Below are 27,696 nucleotides of genomic sequence, written 5' to 3' on the forward strand. Positions count from 1 at the left end.
CCTAAGAGTTATTCCTCTGTTGATGTAATATTAGTAAATGTGAGTTTGGACACATCACGCACGTCTCAGCAGACGGGCGAAGAGACGAGGACGTTCAAACTTAAATTTAGTCATAAAATAACTTTCAGCTCAAAGAAGTGAAAGATATTTATTTATTTAATGCTCATAAATAAATCTGATGGTGAAAAAATATGGATAACTGAGTTTATTTAAGTTTTACAATATATGAATGATATCACGTATAAAGAAAATTTCAAGTACATCATCTTTGGTGTGAAATGAAACGTTTTAATACAACGTTGAGCCGTTAAACCCTCTTTGAGCGGGTACATGGGTAAAGGTGTGTGAGTCACTTCTTTAACTGAAGCTTTCTTCATGGACCAGTTTTGCTCTATTTTATTCAAAAAGTGTGATTTTATAAATTTAACACATCTGGATCAGTACTTTGCAATCAGCTTTAAAACACCAGCTGCTCTAAAAAACACACAAAAAAGAAAATCTATGACACCTATGTTTTATATGAGAACTGCTGCTGATATCATTCGAGGTCTCTGATGTAGAATCAGTGCAAATCACAGACTTCCGACCCTAAAACAGGCAGATAGTATCTGACAGCTGTTCTCCATCATGACACAGAAGCAGCACAGACGAACGCACCGACTGGACGGCTTGGACTTTGACTCGTGTCACAACTGATGCATCACTTCTCCAGCAGGGAGGCGAGGCTGCTTTTAGCCCGTCGAGCTTTCTCTATGCTCTCAAAGGTCGGCGTGCTGTGGGGTTGGTCCAGACGGTCCTGCTCAGATGTCATGATGTTCTCAGCCTCACCTGCAGAGATGTACGGAAACACAAATACAACGTGCTGTAATGCGTCAGCGCTCACTTCCTTCCTACACACGCAGCAGGCGTCTCCTTTGTGAAGCAGCTTTGTACTGATGAACTACCTGGTTTCTGAAGGTCCAGTCCGAGCAGGAAAATTTAAATAATTATGAAGTCAAGATGTTTCGATATTGCACCGGTATTTCAACGTGTTTGTGATAAACACAATACAGAATGATGATTACCAGGTCTCACCGAGAGAAGCGGTTGCCTGGAGTGGAATTAGAATTTGTGTTTCAAACAAAAAGCAAAACAGAAAAGATCATTTTTTCTGACTTTATTTTCTATTTCTTGCCTTCATGTAAAATCTATATTAGAACTGAAACTTGTCTTTACACAGAGAAAAACTAGTGAAGCTGACTGACAAATAAATAATCCGCACTTTTTAAATAATCAGGAATCAGTCGTGCATGTGCTCACCAGATCCAACTATTTGGTTATTTTAAAGCCATACTTTGCAACTTATTCATATTTTTAAAGAATTTTCTTGACCCAGGATGTGCTAAAATGACCCTTTACAGCAGGGATATTCAATTCCAGGTCTGGAGGGCTGGTATCCAACACTATTCAGTGGTTGAATCACCTGTTCAGCAGCTTATCCGGCTCTGCAGAAGCATGTTAACCCCCTGCTGATTGAAATCAGGTGTGTTGAAGCAGGGTTAAAACTAAAACGTGCTGGACACCGGCCACCCAGGACCAGGATTGAATACCCCTGCTTTACAGGGATGAAATGCTACTCAGACGCTCCCTGCTGGTGGAGGAAGCTGTGGAGTGGAGTGGAGCGGACATGGTGGAGCTGCAGTCTGCTTTCAGCATATTTCCTGCATATTTTAGATCATGAGCACAGCTGATTTGTTTGATTTAGTGACAAATCGCTCCTGTAGACACTAACAAAGGCTGACAAGACATTTCACCTGTTAGATTAAGGTGTTAAAAAGACAAACGCACAGCGAGGAGATAAGTTTCATTTTTGGTTTAAATACAGAGAATTAATAATGGACACTAGGGGGTGCTAAATGCAAATAAAACTGACAAGAATTGCTTTAAGCAGGAACACTTCTCTACATAAATATTTTTCAATTTAAATCTGTTATCATTAAATATTTATTTAAAGATGAATGGCATAAGAACAAAGTAGAAATGACATCCTGTGGTCTAATCTGGGTACTGCAGCTCTTTTCCAAAACACAAGAGTGACTCTCACAAGATGCTGGTTTCAAAAGCACTACAAGTATTAATGAAAACAAATAAAACCATTAGGCTAAGAAGATATTTGCTGTAATTTCTGTAGTTTAAAAGTGGTCTTAAATTAATTCAGAATCATTTGAAGCTACAGTGTTTCCCCTAGGAATTTTTCCAGCTGGTGGTGGTGGTGGTGGTGGGGTGGGTGGGGGTGGGGGGGATTACGACACGTCTCACCTTTATGTTAATATTGTTTTATTAGACGCACTCCACTTTGAACTGCACCAATCCAGCAACTGCTGCATTTTAATAACTAGTATTAAAGGTGAATACACCAATATTTGCACAAGAATAATTTTTGTTTTAAACTCTCAGTGACACACTTTGCAGGGGGATTTGGCATTTAATTTTTCTTGGCGTCTGGAAAAACATCTCCTTCTGCCCCCCTGTATTTGACTTTCTTCCCCCTGTATTTTGGTCCGAGATCATTACTGGGCTGGCCCTATCAAAAACCTTCTATACCCCTGCTTAGTAGACTTAATAAAGTATTTTTAAGCCAGTATAAAAATGACTGAAATACAAATGTACATATATGGCATTATTGACCAACATCTTTGATTTAATTTATTTGTTAAGAACATGAAGATGCATTACAGTGAACATAATAAAGTAAATTTTTCTAGTGCAGAGCGGAGACAAGCCATAGAAGCACTGATCTGATCTCATTTCAGAGAAAAATAGAACAGATCAGATGCACCTAATAAATAAAATTACTAACAAACGCAGGAATCCGTTTCTTTGCTTCATTGTTCTGGTGCTGAAAATATCACTAATGTGGATCAAAGGAGATACACAGATGAATGCACCTCTTATTTATTATTTGGAAATTAGTGGGTGTGGTTTACATCAGTACATTATTTTAAATCTGAAATTGATATGGATTGATCAGAAGTTGCTATGTGTGTTTATTTGAAAACTATTTACAGAGCAGCCTCAGAATTGAGATTAAATAGTTTTGACCACAATAGTAAAGGAACTATTAAAGAACAAGTTTTTCAACAAAATCAGAACATTAATATTTAAGTGCATGAATTAATGCATCTGAACTCATGCAGTAGGAACTAGGAAATATGAAATGATAGAACCATTTTATTTTAATTTTATTAAACTGATTTTTCCCTAACGTTGTTGGCATTTTCCCCACACACAGTTAAACAAAACAATGTTGATTAAGGTGTGTGAGTGAGTGAGTGAGTGAGAGAGAGAGGGAGAGAGAGAGAGAGAGAGAGAGAGAGAGAGAGAGAGAGAGAGAGAGAGAGAGAGAGAATAATTAAAAAAAACGACCGAGCGGAGGCAGGGACCGGTGCATGCATGAGCCGTTTGCAGCTCTGCCTTGTCAAATGCACCACGTACGTTATGACAAAGGTAACTTTAAATTGTGTGTAGGGAGGGGCGGGTGCTCTATGTGACTGACCAATCACAGAGCGTGAAGACAGTCAGTTACCCAATGAGGATTTTCCTTCAGCACGATTACAGATATTTAGGAGTTTTACTCGTTTCATGTTCGTATTCATCAAAAATGCTTTATCCGTACTGGATACTCATCTGAAATGAGTATCTGGCTCATACCTAGCTGTAACCACCCTGCCCTGCCTCCTCCTCCTTGCTGCCTGCCGGCTGTGATCACAAGCAACAACAGAGTAGTTCCCGCTGCTTCTTCGGGAAACAGTGCAAAAAAAAAAAAAAAAAATTCTATAAAACGGGATCTTGCAGGCGTGGCGCTGGGATTTCAGCTGTGGCGGGCCGGCACGGCTACGCTTATGTAAGGGAAACACTGAGCTATGACCTTGAATGGGAAGAATTTGTTTTGTTTTTTTTTAAACATCTTTTGTACGTTCTTTCTGTGTTTGTCTTCAAATTCCATTTTGGTTCTTTTTTAAACACAAATAAGGTTTTTCTTTACCTTGCTGACGTTTCGTTTGCGTTTCTATCTGCTTCCTCTTCAGCACATCCTGAGCTCCTTCAAAGGAATCTCCCACCATCTTTACGCAGATGACATCCAACTGTACGTCTCCTTTAAGCTCCATGAGATGTCTAAGCTGCAGCTGTTACACACCTGCTTAGACTCTGTCAAAACCTGGATGGCTGGGAGCTTTCTGCAGCTGAATGAAGATAAGACTGAGGTCCTCATCTGTGCCCCAGACAAGCTGGTTCCCAAAGTCAGAGACTCTCTTGGTCAGCTTGCTTCTCACACCAAACCCTCTGTCAGGAATCTTGGCGTGACCTTTGACCCAGCTCTCACCCTGGATTCTCATGTCAGTTCTCTTGTTCGCTCTTCCTTCTTCCATCTCAGGAACATTGCTAAGCTGAGTCCCATTCTGTCCCGCTCTGAACTTGAGACAGTTCTCCACACCTTCATCTCCTCACGCTTAGACTACTGTAACTCTCTTTTCATGTGTCTGAGCAGAACCTCCCTGAACCGTCTACAGGTGGTTCAGAATGCCTGTGCTCGGCTTCTGACCAAGTCCTCCAAATACACCCACATCACCCCACTTCTGCTCCAGCTTCACTGGCTGCTAGTCAACTTCAGGGTTCATTTCAAGATCCTGGTTCTGGTCTATAGGGCCTTACATGGACAAGCACCATCTTACATTGGTGATCTTCTCAGTCCCTACACCCACAGCAGGTCCCTGAGGTCCAGTGATCAAAGCCTACTGGTTGTGCAGCACCAGGCTAAAGACCAAAGGTGACAGATCATTTGCTGCTGTGACCCCCAGACTCTGGAACTCTCTCCCCCTGAGCCTGAGATCAGTGGACTCAGTGGTCTCCTTTAAAAAGCAGCTGAAGACTCACTTGTTCAAGCTGGCTTTTGTATGACCTTTGGTTGATTCTTCATTGCTGCCTTCTCTTTGTTCTGCTCTTTCTACCAATTCTGCCTTTACTGGGATCCACTGATTACCTTTTCTTATTCATTTTCATTTTCCCTGTCCTCATATATTTTTATCACAATTTTCTCATTTCTATAAATTTTTGTGATCATATTTTAATTTATCAATTTCAATGTTTTTGAGCTGGCTTTTGTATGACCTTCTTCACCACTCTCTCTTTATTCTGCTCTCCCCACCTATTCTACCTTCCTCAGGATCCACTGATTTCCCTCTTTCCTGTTCACTCTCTCTCTTTCTTAACATTTTTTATCACAATTGTCTCTTTTTGCTCATTTTAAATATATTTTTAAACATTTTCTAAATGCTTTTTTATATTTTTTGTTTTTGTGAAGTGCCTCGTGATTTTTATCTTGAGAGGCGCTATAGAAATGATATTTTCTTCTTCTTCTTCTTCTTCTTCGTTTGTGGCTGCAAATGAAACCTCAGCAAGGTAAAGGAAAACCTTATTTGTGTTTAAAAAAGAACCAAAAATGGAATTAGTTTTTTTCTTTATAAGTCGTTTTCAACGCTCACCTCTCATGCGATAGATCAGCGTCCCGTAGGCGCTGTCCATCAGATACACCAACACGAAGCCAAGAGGGACAATCGGAGCAAATATAGCTGCTTTCCTTCTTTTAATGGCTCTGGAGAAAAAGAAAACAAGCCAAATTTATTTATTTTTTCTAAAACTTCAAAAAGCTAAAAAAAAAAAAAAGCTGAAGCAGAAAAAAAATTGTTACAGGCATGAAAATGGAACCACACACACACACACACACTCACCCAACTGTTAGTCCCACTGTTGCCAGAGCAAAGAAAGAGCCAAAGTATTTGAGAAACTCCCTGGACCAGGCGATCTGCATCGCCATCTGCCTTTCTCTCATCTGGTTCTGCATCAGGATCTGACGCTCCAACTGCACGCGCGCACGCACGCACACACACACACACACGCACGCACGCACGCACGCACGCACACACACACACACACACGCACACACACACACACACACACACACACACACACACACAGGAGACAAGGGAGAACATGTCATCAGACCTACCTGGTGTCTGGGATCAAAAATAGACAAAAGTATTTCTATTTTAGAAATGATGACAATTAATAAATAAAAACTGCAGGTCACATTGTTACATTTACTGCAAACACAACTTAGAAACAAGCAAATAAAATTAGTATTGTTTTAATCTTTAATAGAAGAAGAGTTAAGGTGGTATTTCTGTTATTTATAGGACAAATCCCATTTTAAGGCCCTGTGTCCACATTTGGACATTGTTGCACAATATTTTATTCTCTTCAACTTCGACCTTTTTTTATTATTTAGTGACACTTCATATTGACTTTAAGTTTAAAATTCTTTCTTTTGGTTCCTTTTCTTCAGAAGTTAGTTAAAATCGTAATACATTTTTTTGTTCACGTTTATGAGAGTCGACTAATCTGGAATGGCTAGAAGTGCGTTTATCTTTTAAACCCCACCAAATACAAATTTGGGTCTCAGGAGGTTAAATGAGATTTTTTTCATATTGTGACGGCCAATAAGCACAGAGGACCAGTTTACTCCTGACTAAAACCAGAGAGGACCAAGAGGGTCAGAGGTCAGAGAAGCAGCCATTCCAGGTTCAGGAACGCTGCTGATAAATCTACGCTACCTGAGTCTTTTGTCTGCCTCTTTCCAACTGACACACACCAGCATCCATGACCACACACACACATGCACACACCCTGCGTGACGAGTGGCTGAGTGACACTCTCACTACAGAGAAAAGGCCTTTTATTCTCAAAGAGCAAAAGTGTCAAAGATGAGCTTTTTGTCTGGAGCGGGAGTCCGACTCGACGGTGACACGGCACGCTGAGCCGGTGACACGGTGGACCACATCAATTATAACATTTCATTGACAGGTGCTTTTGTGCCGCCACCAGGCAGCCGCGTCCTTTCGCTTCTGTTGATGAGTGGTCGTATTTCTCTCTTTTATACAAGTGAACTGTTTACACAGGTCACCTAACAACAAACAACACAACCAGTTTAGTGGTCGGGTGAAACGCAATAAAATCTCAGAGCTGCTGTCTGAATGAGTCAGAGGCTTGATGAGGGAGTCGGCTGATTGTCGACCAACTTCTCGTTTCAAACGTCTTTATCTGATTGAGGACATGTGACCAATAGACCCTCCTTCGGAGTGACAGTAGGCAAGACAAATGACCCGACAACCTCTCATCAGCTCCATCGGTCAAACATATGACTGCAGTGATATGGATCTGAACAAATCCATTTAAAAATGTTCTGAATCAACAAACAGGAGCTGGTTGCAAACATGAATTTTCCTCTGTTTCCTTAAGAGTCTGTAGCTTTCTTTGCGTTTGCCGAGCTTCACCGGTGAAAGTTCTCAAACAGGAAAAGGAGAATTGTACCGACGCCTCTGCTAATAGAGACGTGACGTTTGTTTTCCTGTTGTCCTAATGTGAAGTAGGTGAAGTGGGGTGATTATCTGAGCAGGCGGGAGGCAGGTGGTAAACATGAAAACAGCTCAGGAGGAGGGTTTGGCCAGCGTTTCACCGGGAGGGCACGACCTGTGCAACAAAGCATAATCAACTCCTGAAATGAATTTAATAGGACTTTTTTCTCAGCAACGCTACTGAACTGAATGTGAACGATGTCAAAAAAAATAAAAATAAATAAATAACAACTAAACAGAACAAAAAATACACTGAAAACCTAAAAGCTGCAGAATGACTCAAAACATTTATCAGAGACCTCTTTCAGCCGAGCAGAGTTAAAAGAAATAATCTCAGCTCTGCAGAAGAAAAACAATCTAATATGATTTCAAGAGATTAAACAGGAAATGTGGCAGAGTCCCCAGAAGCTCAAAATAAATGAAGTTCTTTTGAAAAGCCAGCTTTTGTTTTAAGAACTTATTTTGTTAAATAAAGCTTAATCAAACTAGAGCTTTATGAAATTCAGTTTAAGGCTCGTCTCCCTAGTTTAATATTTAAATAATTCCCTATTTTATTATTTCAAATGATTATTTTTGTATAGATTTGAAACTTAAGATGCTCTAAAGTTGAAAACATCTGTTTTAAGCACCACAGAGCAGCGGTTTCAAATGTTAGAAAACCATTGAGAGGATTATTTAGAAAGAATTATTGCATTAAAAATGACAACTATTTTAGCAATAGTTGCTTCAGTAGAAGAACAAATGAGACAAAACATTAATAAAATTCAGGCCTAGCTAGCCAATCAGCAGATTGCAGGTGCTTGTCGTGACATATTGTGTTTCATTTGCAAGTATCCTTGTGTGAAAAGAAACTGAACCACAGGAAAAACTATTAAAGGTGTGGTTCACTCATTTAATCAATACATTTGCATTGGCCTCTAGTAGGAATGAATGCCTTGTAAGCTGTATTCTGGGTACAAAAGGCCCTGGTGCGCCTGTTTCCGGACCTAGAAGATTACCAGATCAGAGTTGAGCTTCAGATGGCAAGATTTGGAGTCTTACTTCCTGATTTTTGGACACTTCACCTCTGATTGGCTAACAGAAATGCGACTCTACCACTAACTCAGTTTGCTCTGCAATGTTAATGGTAAATGGCCTGTATTTGATATAGCACCTTCTAGAGTCCTGGAACGCCCCAAGGTGATTTACAACACAACCAGTCATTCACCCATTCACACACACATTCACACCCTGGTGAGGATGCACTACGATGTAGCCACAGCTGCCTTGGGGCGCACTGACAAAGGCGAGGTTGCTGAGCACTGGCGCCACCAGTCCCTCTGACCACCACCAGCAGGCAAGGGGGGTAAAATGTCTTGCCCAAGAACACAACGATGTGACAAACTTCGTAGGGCTCGAACCTGCAACCTTTCGATCATGGGGCAAGCACTTAACTCCTGTGCCGCCATCACCCCATTAATGTTTTATCTCCATAAAGGACTCAAGCCTGAAGAAGTTCTGCTAATGCTAACAGTTAGCTTCTACTAGCCAAGATGCGCTCTGCTCTCTCCTGGTTACTAAATCAGCACAGCCTACCGCAATCGCAAGCCAAGGTGAGCGAGGCTATTAATACTAACTTTCTCAGTGACATAGAAAAGACTTATTTTTTCTGACCTGAGTGTTTCCCCATCCATTTTGTTTCATCTGCTAATGCTGGGGGTTGAAGAACATGTTCACGTTCAGCCTGCATGTGGAACTCTAAGTGACTTGATCGTATTGTAAAAACACCACGTTTCTCAGTGAACAAGAAGCAACTTTGCAGGATATTCAAAGAACTGTTAGCATTCACAGTGTTTTGTGAATGACTCTCAGCCAGAACCCATCTCATCTCAATTTCTGTAAACTGACAGTTTTAGACATTTTTCTGCTTGCTAGTATGAAAAAGCTGTGGCACTTGTCTTAAATGAATAACTTAATCAATCAGTTGTAGATATAGGCCCAGTAACTATTTTGTCAGAGTTTCATTGAAATCCACCCAGTCGTTCATGAGATATTTTGCCAACAGTACAGACAATAAACTGTTGTCTGGGCTGATTGTCTTTTCTCCCTGACTGAACTGGTTTGTTCCAGTATTTCTGCACTTGCGTCTCTGCCACAGCTGGATCCAGCTGTCACGCTGGAAGCTGAGACGTTTGGGCACCGCTTCTCCATGTTTGTTCCTGCAGCCGCAGCAGATATAACAGCAGGAGACACGTTGCTTTATTATTGTGCGAGACCAATGGCTCGACAGCGTTCACTTCTGCTTTATGGATAAGAAACGATGAGACCAGATGTGTGAGCCGGATCTGACTCAGTGTGCATCATTACCAAGCGGAAGCTACGAGTTGGGAAATGTGAAGTACTTCAAATAAATTTATAGCCTGAGTTCTACAGAGAAGATGCTTGAGACTTTATTAGAAATGTAGTTAGCAAATAAATTACAGCAAACTAGACATTTATACTGCAGACTTCCTCAACGGCCCTGTAAAATGGGAACGTGCTATAGGTGTGAACGCCTGAGTTTCAGGACTTTCTGTGGAAACCTTTCTTGGCTGTGATACTCATCGGTGGAATCCACAGCCCAAGTCATGCTGACTACGACAGTGATGCTTTCCAGGAAGGAGGAAGTTAATGCCAAAAGATACCAAAGCCGAGTCATGGTTGAGTAATGTTTCACAGAGCTGGAAATTACAAACCTGATCCCTGTATGTCATGGTTTTTTAGCTGTAGATTAGGTTTCCTGAGCCGGGTTGGAGAACCTAAGTGAACCAGTGATGATGCCTCGTTTAAATCAGACAAGGCTGAAACAGAAACTAATTGCTGTTAATGAGTCAAGAAAGTAATTATGCTTCCGCTGAAGTCATTACCAAGAAGAGAAAGAGGGAAATGACCCTTCGTGTGCAGGAGTGACAAACGTGAATTAAAAGAGTTGGTGACTTTAGAGTGTGGCCTCTTCTAGAAACAAAACCTTTAACATAAAACGGGTTAGTTAGACTTTTTGTTTTCTTTAAATCACACCCAAATCTTTCAGATCAGTTACACCAGACAAAAATACCTTGAGTGAATGCAAAATATTAGTTTCAAGTGATAACTTCATGTATTAGGAAAAATAAGCCATCTAAACCAACATGGCTCCATGTGTAAAGGAAAACTACAATCACCCAGGTAACTGGTTGTTTCACTCTTCACAACTAAGGAGTCCCTCACATCAGGTGGAGGAATGTTCTCCCACTCTTCTTTACAAAAAGGGCCACTTTTGTCTCAGAACCAAATATTTTCCCAAAAGTCTTGAGGATAATCAAGAGGGCCGTTTTGGTAAATGTGAGATGGGTTTTTGTGGGTATTTAGGTTTTTATCTTGGGACTGTCCCCTTTTGTCCCATCTGGTAGAGTTGAATCACGACCTCTGACCTTAATCCTAACCACATGAGACCTGCAGGGCAGATGCAGCTCTGGGTCCTCATGTTCATGACTTTCTTTAGGCTGGGACATGACGTGCTGCTTTTTCAGATATTTTTGTTGTGACAATTGTTGATACCGATGCCGATTTGTAGGGGTCATGGTCGGCTGATGGCTGATATGTGCTGTCGATTTCTGAGCAGATTTTAATGGCAAAAAAAAGGGTAAATATTGGCCTAATATATTGGTCTATACCTAATCAGGTGTGGTAAGTGGAGCTAAAATCATGTTTTAAATAATTGTCATGGTTGATTCATGGTGGGGGTGGGGGGTGTTACTTTTTAAACATAGAACCAGGTTGGTTTAAAAGTTTTTTCTTCCATCAAAAAATGAAATGATCCAAAATTCCATTTATTTAAAGGCCCAGTGTGTGATATTTTTACCTGTTTCCTATCAAATCCTGTGTTTCCAGTTCACAAACTTGTCCTTTTTCAATTATACAGTGGTGTGAAAAACTATTTGCCCCCTTCCTGATTTCTTATTCTTTTGCATGTTTTTCACATAAAATGTTTCTGATCATCACACATTTAACCATTAGTCAAAGATAACACAAGTAAACACAAAATGCAGTTTTGAAATGATGGTTTTAATTATTTAGGGAAAGAACAAAATCCAAACCTACATTGCCCTGTGTGAAAAAGTAATTGCACCCCTTGTTAAAAAATAATCCAACTGTGGTGTTTCACACCTGAGTTCAATTTCTGTAGCCACCCCCAAGCCTGGTTACTGCCACACCTGCTTCAATCAAGAAATCACTTAAATATGAGCTGCCTGACACAGAGAAGTAGACCAAAAGCACCTCAAAAGCTAGACATCATGTCAAGATCCAAAGAAATTGAAGAACTAAAGGGAACAAAAGTAAGTGAGATCTATCAGTCTGGTAAAGGTTATAAAGCCATTTCTAAAGCTTTGGGACTCCAGCGAACCACAGTGAGAGCCATTATCCACAAATGGCAACAACATGGAACAGTGGTGAATCTTCCCAGGAGTGGGCGGCCGACCAAAATTACCCCAAGAGCGCAGAGGCAACTCATCCGAGAGGTCACAAAAGACCCCAGGACAACTTCTAAAGAACTGCAGGCCTCACTTGCCTCAATTAAGGTCAGTGTTCACGACTCCACCATAAGAAAGAGACTGGGCAAAAATGGCCTGCATGGCAGATTTCCAAGGCGCAAACCACTGTTAAGCAAAAAGAACATTAGGACTCATCTCAATTTTGCTAAGAAACATCTCAATGATTGCCAAGACTTTTGGGAAAATACCTTGTGGACTGATGAGACAAAAGTTGAACTTTTTGGAAGGCAAAGGTCCCGTTACATCTGGCGTAGAAGTCACACAGCATTTCAGACTTACAACATCATACCAACAGTAAAATATGGTGGTGGTAGTGTGATGGTCTGGGGTTGTTTTGCTGCTTCAGGGACTGGAAGGCTTGCTGTGATGAATGGAACCATGAATTCTACTGTCTACCAAAACATCCCGAAGGAGAATGTCCGGCCATCTGTTCGTCAACTAAAGCTGAAGCGGTCTTGGGTGCTGCAGCAGGACAATGACCCAAAACACACCAGCAAATCCACCTCTGAATGGCTGAAAAACAACAAAATGAAGACTTTGGAGTGGCCTAGTCAAAGTCCTGACCTGAATCCTATTGAGATGCTATGGCATGACCTTAAAAAGGCGGTTCATGCTAGAAAACCCTCAAATAAAGCTGAATTACAACAATTCTGCAAAGATGAGTGGGCCAAAATTCCTACAGAGCACTGTAAAAGACTTGTAGCAAGTTATCGCAAACGCTTGATTGCAGTTATTGCTGCTAAGGGAGGCCCAACCAGTTATTAGTAGGGCTGGGGGTAAACGATTATTTTTAAAACGATTATTCTGACGATTATTTTATCGAATAGTCGACTATTCTAATGACTATTTAGAAAATTAATCTAATGATTATTTTTCTATTGCACAATTAACAAAAACCAGAAAATCTCAAATAAATTCCTCAAAAAAATTGATAAATTCTTACTGTAAGAGAATAAACACTACAGGCCTTCCATGCTTTTATTGTGTTGCAGTTGGTTATGTTCTGGTGACGTGTAGAACTTGGGAGTGCAGGCTGCTGCCTGAGAGGTGGTAGAAGATGGAGTGTCTCCATGCTGCTTTGTTTTGGTCACTTATGTGCGTGAGGCGAGTGGTCTTACGGGTTAAACCAAACTCAGGTGATATTTTACACTAAACCGAAAACCCACAACACTCTAAATGTAATAAAAGGGAGATCTACACCACAAAAAAGATGAACTCTAAACCAAAACGTAACAGCTTATCCAAACGCAAGAAGCTGTTAGCGAAGATGCTAACAGTAGCTTTACCAACGTTAAGTTCAAGTTACCAAGTTTAAATAAACCAAAAACACCCAGCAGCAAACAGACCAGCACGGAGGAGAGACTGCTAGCACCAAAACAGCTCTCCTCATGTCTGAAAGAAGCTCCTTAATGAAGGGAGAAGCGCTCCCGGTGATTTTCTACATCTGCGGTAGACACGAAGCAGCGCATCTGACCCCGGAAGTTGTTGTCCGTTGCCATGAGACGAAGGGGAAAAACAGGAAAATAATCTAGTAGTGGACGGACGTTGTTCCGGGTCTTCGGTATTTGGCGGAGATGTTAGTGAAGGCGGAGAAGAGGGCGAACTAGAGGAAAAACAGGCAGATTCCTCCTCTATTTACAAACTCCTGGGGATGCAACAAGTGGGCGCGGTGCGTCGACTTCCGGATCTGACGTCGACAAATTTTTAGAATCGAGCCGTCGACTTCGTCGAGGCTTCGCTACAGCCCTAGTTATTAGGTTCAGGGGGCAATTACTTTTTCACACAGGACAATGTAGGTTTGGATTTCTCTCCCTAAATAATAAAAATTATTATTTCAAAACTGCATTTTGTGTTTACTTGTGTTATCTTTGACTAACGGTTAAATGTGTTTGATCAGAAACATTCTGTGTGTGACAAACATGCAAAAGAATAAGAAATCAGGAAGGGGCAAATAGTTTTTCACACCACTGTATTTCTCACTGACATCAACTCTAAATATTCCTCTCAATTTGAAATTACACATTTTTATATACATAAACTGTGGTCGACGCTCAATGGTCATACACCATCTTAAAATACAGTAGCTGTTTAGGGACCGTTTGGACTGTGACTGTAACCTGACAGAACCAGCAGAAAGCAGCAGTGCGCCCTGGAAGCATGGAGTCTGCTAATTCAACTAAGAAATAAAAAACAATAGCTACACCATTGCTGTACTTGTTAGTTTGAATAAAAAAAAAACAATTAAATCAAAAGACACAAAATTTGTCAGTTCCTCATCATGAATATTTCAGGGGAACACAATTTCTCACAACACCTGACCTCCCGGCTGACGTCACCCCTCCTCCGTGTGTGAATCGTGACAGCTTCAAGAACAGAACTAGCTTGCTTCCTTCAGAACTGGCAGGTTGATAAAACAATCATAATTATAAATGCTTTTTTTAAGAGGTCAAGTAGCTTGTTTTAAGCCTTGCGTCGGTTAGGCTACTTAGGTTGGAAATTGATTATACAGTCAAACTCATGAGTGGGCCACCGTAGCTACAATACTTTCTCGGAACTGCATGGCGCTAAAGAGTCACATTTTTTTCACCATGATTTCAATGGATTTCACACACGGGGCCTTTAAAGGAGTCAATGACTTGTTTAATCAATACATTTACAGTGGTCTCTAGCAGGAATGAATGCCTTGTAAGTTGTTCACAGGAGGAAAAGCTATACCAGTGCACAATTTCTAGGAACTAGCAGTGAAACACATCACAGATGAGCTTCAGACAGCAGGTTTTGGAGTCTTATTTTCTGAATGTGGACATCTCGTCCTGGATTGGATAACAACATTACGACTCTACCACTGACTTGCAACGTGGATGTTTTATTTCTATAAATAACTGGAGGAGCTTCTGCTGTGTGCTAACAGTTAGCCTCTGCTAGGTCAGACGTCCTCTTATGATTTCCGGAGTGACAAGATGGGTGAGTCCATGAATGCTAAGTGACAATGTGACGTAGATCTGTCAGGATTTTCAAATCCTAGACTTCACCATCTATTTTCTATCAGAAGCTGATGCAGGAGATAGGTGTAGGAGACTATTTTCATGTTCAACTCTGCATGAAAAAGTCAGTGACCGATTATAATCAGACATAATCATTCAAAAATGGGCTTTCAGTGTTCTACGCCTTTAAAAAAAAATGTGCCTTTGATCATTCTTCTAATGTAAAAACTTTAAAAATAATTATTACAATAAACAAAGTTTAGGTAGTTTGCATTTTTCATGTGCTAATCTTTTTTGTCTTCCTTCAGTGACTAGTTACTGTTGTCAATGACAAAAGTGCCACTTTTACCTAGGTCGGCAGTTGGAGAGGAGACAAATATGTTTCCTGGCAACATCACAAAGAGAGAACACTGGACAAGCTGAGACAGAGACAGAAAGAAAGCAGTGAATAAAAAGCGAAAGGGAGAAATGAAACATAAGTCCACTCTGAAGGTGACAGAGATGAAAGAAAACCAAACTGAAATTTGCTGACATTTATGATCTAAGTGGGATGACAGTCGGGAAATAAATGTGCGCAAATCATCGTAGTCTGTTAGTGGCCTAGTGGTGGAGTGTCTGCTCTGGAACTGTGGGATCAGGGTTCAAAGACCTGAACAATGGGACTCGATGCCTCCCTGTTTGACACTCAGCTTTAAGCGGTTGGATTGCGGGGTTAAACCACCAAATAGTCCTCAAGCACAGCCACAGCTGCAGCTTACCGCTCCCCGTGGAGATGAATTTCCCTAGTGTGTGTTGAATTAATGGGACTTCAACTTTAGAAAGGGAACACAGGGAAATAAATAAGCAAAATGTTTATATTTGATTTTTATACTTAAAGTTGATTGCGGGCAAACTTTGACTGCAAATGTTTGAGCCAATACTAAGATTGTTATGCTGCTAAAATGTCTTCCTATAAAATGTGTGGCTTTTATGCCACATCAATAAACTGATGCACTAAAAGATGCAGAGAGTACTTTGTTTTTGAGTTCAAAGCCATGAAACTTGATCAGTAGGTTTTGCAAGACTCAGATCAGATGTTTAAAATCACGTCAGTTGAATGAATGGTGGCAGTAGTAATTATTGAGTTGGCAGTAGAAGTATAACCTGTTGTACTGGCAGCACGTCATTAAAACGCTATCTGAAAGATAACTAAAGGCTGATCGTCACACATGAGCACAACATGGTATCAGGAGTAAAATGAGATGACTAACATGGATGTGAAACACTTGGAAAGTTGGAATCTTACATGGAACATCGACGCCACGATTAAGGGAGAAAGAGAGCGGGACATTGACAGGTGGACTGGTTCATCGGAGTAAACAGAGAAAATCCAAAGTCCACAGAAAAAGTGCCGGCAAGAGATCCCAATGCAACATTGATATGTGAAACCACTGGATCAATGCACTGTCCTCCACAAGTTCACAGTAAAGGTTTTTTTTTTAACCAAATCAAAATGACTGGCCCAATAACTGAAACTATCTATAAGAGGAAGTACATTTCATTTCAACATTTACACAATGCAGCTTTTCAGTCTTGTGATTTGAATTTGCCGTACTGCCGCTAACCACTCAGGTAACCGTTTTTGTCTGTCTTTGTGGACAGAGTCAATAAGGTTAGATCTAGCATCCCTCCTTCAGCCCTCTCTGCCTATCCTGACTCCAACCAGTCATCCTAGAAAGCTTTGTTCCCGTTTCTTTGCCTGAGTTAACCAAACTAGTTAACTCCATGAAGACCTCTGCATGCCCCCTCGACATATTAGCCTCATCTTTGTTTAAAAGTGCTTTTCAGTCCATCGGTCCCAGCGTGCTCTCTACAATTAATGCTTCTCAGGTTTCTGGTCAGGTCCCTGCTTGCTTTAAGAACGCTGTAATCCACCCGCTTCTTAAAAAACCGAGTCTCGACCCCTCTCTCCATAGCAGCTTCAGACCCATCTCTAAACTTCCGTTCATCTCCAAGATCTTGGAAAAGGTTGTGGCTAAACAACTCACAGCTGCTCTTGATGAGCATTTAGTTCTCTATCGATGATAGTTTCCAGTCAGGTTTTTGTAGAGCCCTTGTTACTGAAACAGCTCTTCTTAGGGTCTCTAATGACTTTCTGACTCACAGTGATGCAAGGGACTGTTCTGTTCTGTTCCTGCTGGACCTGACTGTTGACTATCACCTGCTACTGGAGAGGCTGAGACTGGGTTGGCCTATCAGGATTAGCTCTGGAGTGGTTCTCCTCATTTCTGTTTGAGCGTTCCATCTCTATGGCCATCTCCAAGTTTTGGTCCTCCTACTAATATTGAATCTTAAACACTTCAGTTAGGGGCCCTCAAGGACTGGACACCCCTGCATTACAGCAATTTGTGGTCCTCCATCACATCCCTCTCTCATGGTCCTCCTCTATCTGCTTTCCCTTCAGCACATGCTTCGCTCCTTTAAAGGAATCTCCTACCATCTTTATGCAGATGACATCCAACTGTACGTCTCTTTTAAGCTCCATGAGATGTCTAAGCTGCAGCTGTTACACACCTGCTTAGACTATTAAAACCTGGATGGCTGGGAGCTTTCTACAACTGAATGAAGATAAGACTGAGATCCTCATCTGTGCCCCAGATAAGCTGGTTCCCAAAGTCAGAGACTCTCTTAGTGAGCTTGCTTCTCACACCAAACCCTCTGTCAGGAAGCTTGGTGTGACCTTTGACCCAGCTTTCCCTGGATTCTCATGTGTTCTCTTGTTTGCTCTTCCTTCTTCCATCTCAGGAACATTGCTAAGCTGAGTCCCATTCTGTCCCGCTCTGAACTTGAGACAGTTATCCACACCTTCATCTCCTCACGCTTAGACTACTGTAACTCTCTTTTCACGTGTCTGAGCAGAACCTCCCTGAACCGTCTACAGATGGTTCAGAATGCCTGTGTTCGGCTTCTGACCAAGTCCTCCAAACACACCCACATCACCCCGCTTCTCCTTCAGCTTCACTGGCTGCCAGTCACTTTCAGGGTTCATTTCAAGAACCTGGTTCTGTTCTTTAGGGCCTTACATCAGGTGTGGGGAACCCTGGTCCTCAAGGGCCGGTATCCTGCATGTCTTTGCTCCATCACTTCTGAATCAGTGGCTGATTCACCTGTTCTGCAGCTCATCAGGCTCTGCAGAAGCCTGTTAATCACCTGCTGATTGAAATCAGGTGTGATGATGCAGGGTTGAAAATAAAATATGCTGGATAGTGGCCCTCGATGGACCAGGGTTCCCCACCCCTGCCTTACATGGACAAGCACCATCATACAGTGGTTATCTTCTCAGTCCCTACACCCCCAGCAGGTCCCTGAGGTCCAGTGACCAAAGCCTACTGGTTGTGCAGCGCACCAGGCTATAGACCAAAGGTGACAGATCATTTGCTGCTGTGGGCCCCAGACTCTGGAACTCTCTCCTCCTGAGCCTGAGATCAGTGGACTCAGTGGTCTCCTTTACAAAGCACCTGAAGTCTTACCTGTCCAAGCTTTGGTGTGACCTTCATCATCACCCTCTCCTTATTCTGCTCTGTCAACTTATTCCGCCTTTCACCGAGATCCACAAATTTCTCTTTCCTATTCATTTTCTGTCTTCCTTTCCTTACATTATTATTTTCATCACATTTCTTTTCTCTCCTTTGAAACATATTTTTAAAAATGCTTTGAAATATTTTTATACTTTAATTATTATTTTTTTTGTTATGCACCTCGTGATTTTTATTTTGAGTGATTTTTATCTTGCGGCTCTATATAAAACATTGTTTTCTTTCTTTTCTGTCTGTTTCATAATGTTGTCTAGCTTTACAGAAACAGATGAGCACTTATTTACAGCCACTTTTAGCATTCCTTTTATTCCGACTGTGTGAATCATCAACACACCATTGAAAAACCCTGGGGCCTCATTTATAAAGCTTGCTTACGCACAAAACGGGGTCGGAAAACTGCGTAAGCAACTTTCCACGCAAACTTTGGGATTTATGAAAGAAAACTTAGCGGAAAAATGGGCGCAACTTTAAGTTGACAAAGGACCTGGTTTACGCACATTTTGGACATGGAGAGCACCTGCAGTGCTGCTGCCGAGAAGGATAAAATTATGAAATCCTGCAGCATTATCACTTGTACTGCTTAGTTTTCACACAGAACAAGACCCCCCACACGAGCGTACACTAGGGGTGTTCCAAAAAGGGTACTTCACAATTCGATTCGATTTAAATTATTGGAGCTTCGATTCTTTGATTATAATGATTTTTGGTTCGATTCGATTACTGGTGCCACGATTATTCAATTATTGACATTTTTAATGTTTTTTTTCCAACATGATTGTCTTCTTCTTTATCTACATTTGTAAATTAATAACCTATCAATTTATTCAGTTCCTCTAAAACTACTCTGTAAGCAAATACATTTTTTTAACATTTAACTATTTTTCAAAGACAAATTCTTATTTTATGACTGTATGACGTGCAGTGTTGGGAGTAACGCCGTTTAAGTATAACGGCACCACCCTGCCTGTCTGAACTACTAAACAGGTATGCTCCAACAAGGTCCTTTATGTTCGGTGGATCAGCATTTGCTCTGCGTTCCGTCAATGAAATACAAATCATGTGGTGAATGGGTTTTTGCTGCTCCAAAATTATGGAATGCTCTCCCTCTTTCTGTGCTTCTGGCTCCCTTGCTAGGACGTTTTAAATCTGCCCTGAAAACTCATTACTTTAAAAAGGCTTTTGGCTAACAATTTCTCAGGGTCTTTTATATCTTATTGATTGAGGTAAATTCTACCCCACATAAGCCACATGGTATAGGTTGCTTTTATGTCTTTTACATGTACTATAATTTTCTGATCACCTATTTAAAAAGTTTTTACTTCGTTTATTGATTGCTACATATTTTTGTCTTTTGATCAGTTTTCTGACTTGTTACCCTCCCCTGTTCAGCACTTTGGTAGGCTGCCATGCCCTTTTAAATGTGCTTTATAAAATGAATTTGACTTTTACTTTAAATTAGGCCTATTCCTATCAGCAAAAGACCATTCTTCATTACAAAATGACAAAAATGATCATTTCAGTGATGACGGTCCTAAAGACATGCGTCATAACATCCGACCCAGGGACTTTTATGGAAATGTTTCTGACAGAGGCTGTGACTGCAACACAATGGTTACTCTCTTTGACTTTAAGGCAACAGTGCAGCAGGGATCCATTAGCAATGACTGATGTGACTTGAAAACACAGACAGGAAGTCAGTTTTGACATTTTAATGCAGGGGGAGGAAACAGTGCAGCCTCATACTTGTAGACGTGTTAAAATTGCTGGGGTCAATTTTACTTATTCAATTAGGTGATGTCAAAACACAACTAGAATACTAAAAGAAAAATTCATACAGTTATCTTCTGCAATTTGACATTAAGGGGGGTTACCCTGTGTGACTCTGGAAATTTGAGTTTACAAGTTTATCAAGAAAATAATAATAATAACAATACTGAAATACGACTGGTCACGCTGAGCTACATATGCCTGCTGAATGTGAACATTTATCCCCCCCCCCCCCCCCCCCCCCCCATTTCCTGCATTAGCCGCGGCCCGCAGGAAAAAATAGACAAGGAAATTCTTGGGTCAGAATAAATAAGTCTCTTCTACGCCACAGGGAAAATTCATGGCATTCATGGACTTACCCACCTTGGTGACTGTGGAAGGCTGTTAGCAGCCAGGAGAGAGCACATCTTAGCTAGTGAAAGCTAACCGTTAGCATTAGCAACTCCACAACATGGCAGAACTCCTTTAGGCTTGAGTTATTTATGGAGATAAAACATCATTTAGCATTTTTGCATAAGGCAGTTTTCAAATTTTACAAACTCAGAAAATTTCAATAGAAACACAGAAGTGTTGTTCAGACTGAAGTTACACTATCTTCTGGTGTTAAGTAATAACTTCATGAGGGAGTACATTAGCAGCTGTGGATCGTTTAACGCAATACTGCAGCTTTGGCGCTTAAATGGTTGGTTTTACCGTCCTTTCAGTTGTAAACCAGTACATTTATCAGGGATGTGTATTTTTGAAATTCTGGCGATACGATACATATCACGATACAGGGGAGACGATACGATATATCACTATATATTGCGATACATTCAGTCAGACGCTACAAGCAATTTTTTTACTGAATTTATTGTAAGAATGTTCAATAAACAGTCAAATCTGATACGTAACATGTTTAACATGAGGTATCTGAACCGTGATGGAGGGATTTACATTTCAATGGTGGAAATAAAACCGGTCGCACACTGCTGCCAACTAGCAGGTGGCAGTTGAATTGCACAAAACAAAAAGAAAATACACAAATGTTTGCATGTAAATTTTTTCAAGAATTAGATACACGGCTTTTGAATATCGATATAATATTGCTGGAAAATATATCGCGATATTTGCCATATCGATATTTCCGATACACAGCTTTTGAATATCGATATAATATTGCTGGGAAAAATATCACGATATATTGCCATATCGATATTTTCTTACATCCCTAACATTTATAATTTAACATTTTGATTTATTGATGATTTATTAATATTTACTGTACACATGGGTGGAGTTGAGTGAAACATTTTACTTTGAGTTTTGATTTATATTGTGCATTGTTGTTGTGTCAGTGCTAAATAAATTATTTCACTGTTATGTAATTAATTTATTGCAATGTCTTGATTTTAGTGAGGTTAGTTCACATCATAGCCATAATTTGTTTTTTTATTATTGTTTTTGTTTTTCATCATAGCCATAAATGCTATAATCATTTTTTCTGTGTTTTGTTTTTTCTGCCAAGAATTTTCATTTCGGTGCATCCCTACTATTTAGATTTGGGCTTTTCTTTGAGTCAAGAGCAGACAGAGGTACTTAAAAAGTCTCTTTCCGGAGAATTTCTCTTATTCGATAGCACTATCTAGTGGCTGACAAGCATATCACACAATTAATCTCTAACTCCGTTTTTTCAAGATGATGACTTCACGTTTCTTGTTTATTAACGGGCTTATGTAGCTGACCAACAGAGCTGACACGTTGTTTTACAAGTATTATTTTCATGTCATGTTGTGTTTTCATATATTTATATTTGAAAGACTTTCTTGTCCGTGAAAAGTTCATCAACTCTGCATCAGCCGAGGTATTCCTTAAATTTGAAGCATTTAAGAGGTAGTCTAACGCTCTTGGTTAGTACTAGTTGGCGCTCATTTTCCTATTGCATGGAGCCCTGTGGGGCAGGGGGCGTGCTTAGCAAAAAATAAATAAATAAAGACTTATTGCTTACATCAGTGGTTCCTAACCTGGGGGTCCCGACCCCCACAAGGGGGCGCCAAAACCTCTCAGTGGGTCGCCAGGACCTCTCCACTTTAAGGGGTTAAAACTTCATTTATTACTTGTTTATAGCCTACATTTTGCTCACATTTTTTTTTCATGAGTGAAAAGTTTATTGATATTAAGACAGGAAATAATTAGTACAGAAAGAGTAACACACTTTTAAGAACATTTTGCTCAGCTCACTGTTTTATTTTCAAGTGTCAAAAGTTCATTAAAGATAGGACTGGTTTATTAATCACAGCCTTTACAGTAAATAATCTAGTATAAACAGTAATATACACATTTAAGTACATTTTGCTCAGTGTATTTTTTATGTGTCAAACATTTATTGAAAGGAATGATTGATTTATCAGTGTTAACAAGAAACAATGTTTTCAGAAAAGTAATACAAACTGTCAAGCACATTATGCTCTGTTTGGTTTTGTTAATGACTTTGTTCTGTACTGGAGCCTACTATTACTGTTATCTATTGAATCAAAGCATATTAAAATGTGCTTGAACAATTTTATCATTTCTTAATACTGTTTGTACTGGAAGGGAGAATGGGAGGGGGTCGTCAAAAATTTTACTGGTCCCTTGGGAAAAAGGTTGGGAACCACTGGCTTACATTATATCACAGTACATTACAAGATAATCACTTTTAGGGATTTCTGAAACATCACACATAATTTCTGAAATGAGAAAACTCCAGAAAGCTAATTTAAGTCCTTTATTTAGAAAAGAGTGTTTTTGTGTCTTCTTCAACAATGTAAGGCAGACTGACCCATTGCCTGACATCAGTAGCGATGTTGTACTAGTCGTTGTCCAGTAGCATGGAGAAACATTTTAAAAGGCAACTGTAGATTCTGCCCCACGACTAAAATCTCTCTATATGAGTCGTGGCCAGACTATATATTCACATATATAGGTTAGGTTGCCAGGCTAAGAGACCATAGCAAAATTATTGAAAAAATGAGTAAATTAGCTTTAAATTTTGTTCTAAGTTTTGGTCTAGCTATAGTGAGGTACATCAATAAAGCAATGCAGACTCATTATAGCAGGGGTGTCCAATCCTGGTCCGTAAGAACTCATGTTTTAATTGATTTTGTTCTTCCACACACCTGATTCTACAGTTTAATTACCCTAACAACAGGTCATCAAGTTCTGCAGAAATCTGTTAATCACCACTGACTAAAATCAAGTGTGTTGAGGTAGAAGAACCTCCTACTAATCTTGAATCTTAACACTTCAGATAGGGGCCCTCAAGGTCCAGCATTGGACACCCCTGCATTACAGCAATGCATAAACATGCCTAATATGAGCCAATGAGTCACTGTCAAATGATGGCACTCTGAAATTCAATTGCCAAACCGTTGCCATCACAGTATTGTGTTAGTCATCATCGTGTGTTTACAGCTGGAAAAGCAGACATTTTTCAGGGACCCACCACAAAGCAAACCTTTTGGGTCTAAGCTGTATAACGTTATTGGTGTTATGACAGTCACAAACGTCCACCTGCTGCTCCACAGCCGGCAGTCGTGAATAAATCACCAGAAATTGGCACTAAAGAGACCCAATTTCTTTTTTAAATAAATAAATACATAAAAAATAACAAATAACAATAATGATGGAGGGGGGGGGGGTAGCATGTGTGCAGTAGGGTTTATAAGTCAGAAAATATGGCCTAAAACCACCATCTCACTGGCTGCGCTGCCAGTTTTCCCCATCTCTAAAACGTGCTTATGCCAGAGTCAGAGTTTGCTAAAGTTGCACACTCATTTTCCGGTCATGTTTTTATTTATAATTCACCGAGTTTGTGTAGAGAATGACTTATGCAACTTTGGTATGTTCTTACTGTTTCTAGTTTATGCATCATCGGAGAGGGGAGAGCGGGCAGCAGAGGACGGCAACGTCCTCTGCTGCCCGCAGATAAACGGAGTAGGAAGTGACGCCACCATCAGCGTCAGCTCTGAGGAAGTTTTGCAGTCGGCAAACGAATCTGTAAGCAAGGAAAAGAGAAACCTTTCCTGTGTTTTGAAAAGAACCAAAAATGGAATTTGAAAATGAAATGAGTTACGCAATTTTCAGAACCCATTTTGTGTGTGAACCAGCTTCATAAATGAAGTCTCAGATGTTTGTTTTAGTTTCAAATTTTTGGAGACTGACAAAAGAGGGCAGCAGTATCTCCTCGCTGGTCAAAAGTAAATGTTGCAGGCAGCACTGGGATTAGTCTCAAAGCCAACAAAAGGTAAATGGTTGGAACTACATCTGTTCAACAAACAACTTTATAGACCTTTTTTTTTTTTGTTAAAGGGGCATTATGGAAGTTTGACAGCCAAAACATGTATAGAAATAATACATTTCTTCTTCATACATTCTCCTGCAATGCCCTGGTCCTGTAGAATGAGTCCTGGCATTTTTACTGAGATTGCCTGTTTTTCTGTAAAATCACAGAAAAAGAGAGATGCTCAGGTCGAGCAGGCTGCTTCATGCGCGTTCACGCTCAGGCATAGCCCGTAGCTTTTGCTATCAGTAGCTTTAGCAGCAGAGAGCGAGGCAGTGCCACTTTGTCGCTGTTCCTAATGCCTAGTGACAAAGCTAGCTACATTTCTGAGGACCCTTCGCTATTTTCTGTAGAACTTTCTTCTAGATATTTGCTGCAAATTAGCAACAAAATAGCCATTTTTGCTGCGAACCGTTCTTTGAACGTTGTTTCAGCTGTCATCAAGGATATAAATGTTACAGATACAAAGGACATCACTGGTGCTTTAGCTCACCTAGTAAGACTTCGGACTCTCATGCATAAGACCTGGGTTCGATTCTGGATGTGAACACAGTTTATTTAGAGTTTCTTTTTACATTATTGGTATATTTTTTTACAGTAAGATGCCCAAATTTTTATTTGAGACTCGCCGAACGGCATTGAATTCACAGATAAAAAAGATGTGGGTTCAACTTTCATTTTGGAACAATTTTTCAAGCAAGGGAATGGAATGATCTGAGCATGCAGGAGGACAGACCCATCTTAAACCTTTGTCGGCTGTGCTGAAGAGAACGGCACAGAACCGTCGTCGTCGTCTTCCTCCGCTTATCCGGGTCCGGGTCGCGGGGGCAGCATCCCAACTAGGGAGCTCCAGACCGTCCTCTCCCCGGCCTTGTCCACCAGCTCCTCCGGCAGGACCCCAAGGCGTTCCCGGACCAGATTGGAGATGTAACCTCTCCAACGTGTCCTGGGTCGACCCGGTGGCGTCCTGCCAGCAGGACATGCCCGAAACACCTCCCCAGGGAGGCGTCCAGGAGGCATCCTGACCAGATGCCCAAACCACCTCAACTGGCTCCTTTCAATCCAGAGGAGCAGCGGTTCTACTTCGAGTCCCTCCCGAATGTCCGAGCTCCTCACCCTATCTCTAAGGCTGAGCCCGGCCACCCTACGGAGGAAACTCCATCTGCTCCTTGAACCGTCACCTTATTGTGGTGGAGGAGTTTGAGTGCCCTAATGATCCTAGGAGCTATGTTGTCTGGGGCACTTTGTGCCCCTGGTAGGGTCTCCCATGACAAATCGGTCTTAGGTGAAGGGTGAGACAAAGAACGGTTCACAGGATCTTTCATGGACGTTAAAACAAAGAGTCGGAGTACCCGGCCCGGAGGGTTACCGGGGTCCCACCCTGGAGCCAGGCCTGGGGTTGGGGCCCGTGAGCGAGCGCCTGGTGGCCGGGCTTTCGCCCATGGGGCCCGGCCGGGCTCAGCCCGAATCGGATACATGGGCTCAACCAACTGTGGACCCACCACCCGCAGGAGGAACATGAAGGGTCCGGTGTAATGTGGATCGGGTGGCAGACCAAGGCGGGAGTCTTGGCAGTCGGATCCCCGGACAAGAAAACTGTTTTTTTTGGGAACGGTACAGAACCAAATTATTTAATTAATTAGCTGCGCATTCTCCTGTCCTCTGGGCCACACACACACACACACACACACACACACACACACACACACACACACAAGGGACTGTCTCAGCTGTTATTTTCGTTAAGGAGTGTGCACGTACGGCATGCGCGCCTCGTGCACGAGCCTACTATTGAAGCTGCCGTTACGCTTTTGGCCTGAGGGAGCAATCGCGAGCATAAAAATTCAAAACTCAGTAAAGTCCCTTTAAATATCCATGTCTGCCACAATAATAGAAAGACTAAATATAAACACCTCAAGATTAAGGCATCTCTCGGCTATTTAAAGTGAGATTAAAAGAATTAATTAGATTATTTAATCTCATAATTTTCTTATTATTTATGTTATATCAAATAATTTAGAAACTATATTTTACAGAAAACATATTGATTATAATTTCCAACACTGTGATTGATAGGTCAGATTGTGCAACAGAGCGACTGAATCGGAGTGTTGATGTATTCCTGCAACCATGGCATGACTTCAGAGTCACATTTTAAACGCTGTTTAGAAGAAAAATGGGCTTAACTCATTGGGAAGTTCTGCTTTTGTGTGTTTTATGAATAACCAGCAAACACAGGTGTAGAAGATGGATGAAGTCCTCATTAACACACTTGAGTTGACAAATCTACTAAATTATTTTAGATTAAAATAGATCAACCTGAGTCTAGGTCTGAATACTTGTTTGCATAATGGAAAACTCTTGTTCCTATATCTCAACTAAAGGTAAATCAAACCTATACATAAGCATCTGAAATCTTACACTTCATACATTGTTGCGTGACTTTCTGAAAGATTAACAACTGTGAGTGTTACTTGATTTACCTGCAGCCTTGAATTGTGCAGCATAAACTCCTGCTGCTTTGTCATGTTTGCATCCATAGATTTAGACAGGGAAAAGCCCATTTTAGACGTTGATCCTGTAAAATATAACACAGAGCATTGTGAATTGTCGCGTTGCAACTAAAAGAAGAGCAGACACACCACTAGAGTTAATGAAGCACGGATTTGTTTCCACCTCTGGCGACCTTGTCAGTGCTTCACACACGTGTTTATGTATCTGCAGCTCACTAAAACGTCCTTAATTGCTAAAACTGATCAACATAAAACTTGCTCGGTTAAGCTACTCGAGAGAATCAGACACATTTTGGGCATTTTTTTTCCCCCAACAGGCGTGATTAGCTAATTTCGCTAACCTAACAGGAACCACTTAATCTGCACCTTCTGAAAATAAACTTGAGTAAGTTTTGTGGTAACTTAACTAACTTAAATTAAACATTTACGTACCTAAAATGGTTTGATAAATAAGAGGGAATGAGTCACAGAAAGAGAAGATTCAATGGTATTTAAGCTAAAATAAAAAAACACGTCTCAGTGCTAGTAACGGAAATAAATAAACCCTCTTACTTCC

General features: G+C 40.8%; 1 protein-coding gene across 1 annotated transcript; it reads right to left on the reverse strand.

Moving 5' to 3' along the window:
• Nucleotides 1-129: 129 nt before the first annotated feature.
• plgrkt (plasminogen receptor, C-terminal lysine transmembrane protein) lies at nucleotides 130-27,696 on the reverse strand. The gene is made up of 5 exons (XM_070552285.1): nucleotides 27,573-27,696; nucleotides 27,111-27,205; nucleotides 5,769-5,899; nucleotides 5,523-5,632; nucleotides 130-828 (listed from the first exon to the last, which is right to left on the reverse strand). Exons 2-5 carry the CDS (start codon nucleotides 27,189-27,191, stop codon nucleotides 701-703), a joined length of 450 nt encoding a protein of 149 aa, XP_070408386.1. The 5' UTR covers nucleotides 27,192-27,205; nucleotides 27,573-27,696; the 3' UTR covers nucleotides 130-700.

This window comes from Nothobranchius furzeri, chromosome 6 (assembly GCF_043380555.1).
Source record: "Nothobranchius furzeri strain GRZ-AD chromosome 6, NfurGRZ-RIMD1, whole genome shotgun sequence".
Taxonomy (NCBI): domain Eukaryota; kingdom Metazoa; phylum Chordata; class Actinopteri; order Cyprinodontiformes; family Nothobranchiidae; genus Nothobranchius; species Nothobranchius furzeri.

What these genes read in the sequence shown, in the direction of transcription:
- plgrkt (XM_070552285.1), bottom strand. Translation starts at nt 27,191, where the DNA reads ATGGGCTTTTCCCTGTCTAAATCTATGGATGCAAACATGACAAAGCAG. An exon ending in TGCACAATTCAAGGCTGCAG is followed by an intron (nt 5,900 to 27,110) that starts GTAAATCAAGTA and finishes GCGCGCGTGCAG; the next exon opens with TTGGAGCGTCAGATCCTGAT. An exon ending in ACAGTGGGACTAACAGTTGG is followed by an intron (nt 5,633 to 5,768) that starts GTGAGTGTGTGT and finishes CTTTTTCTCCAG; the next exon opens with AGCCATTAAAAGAAGGAAAG.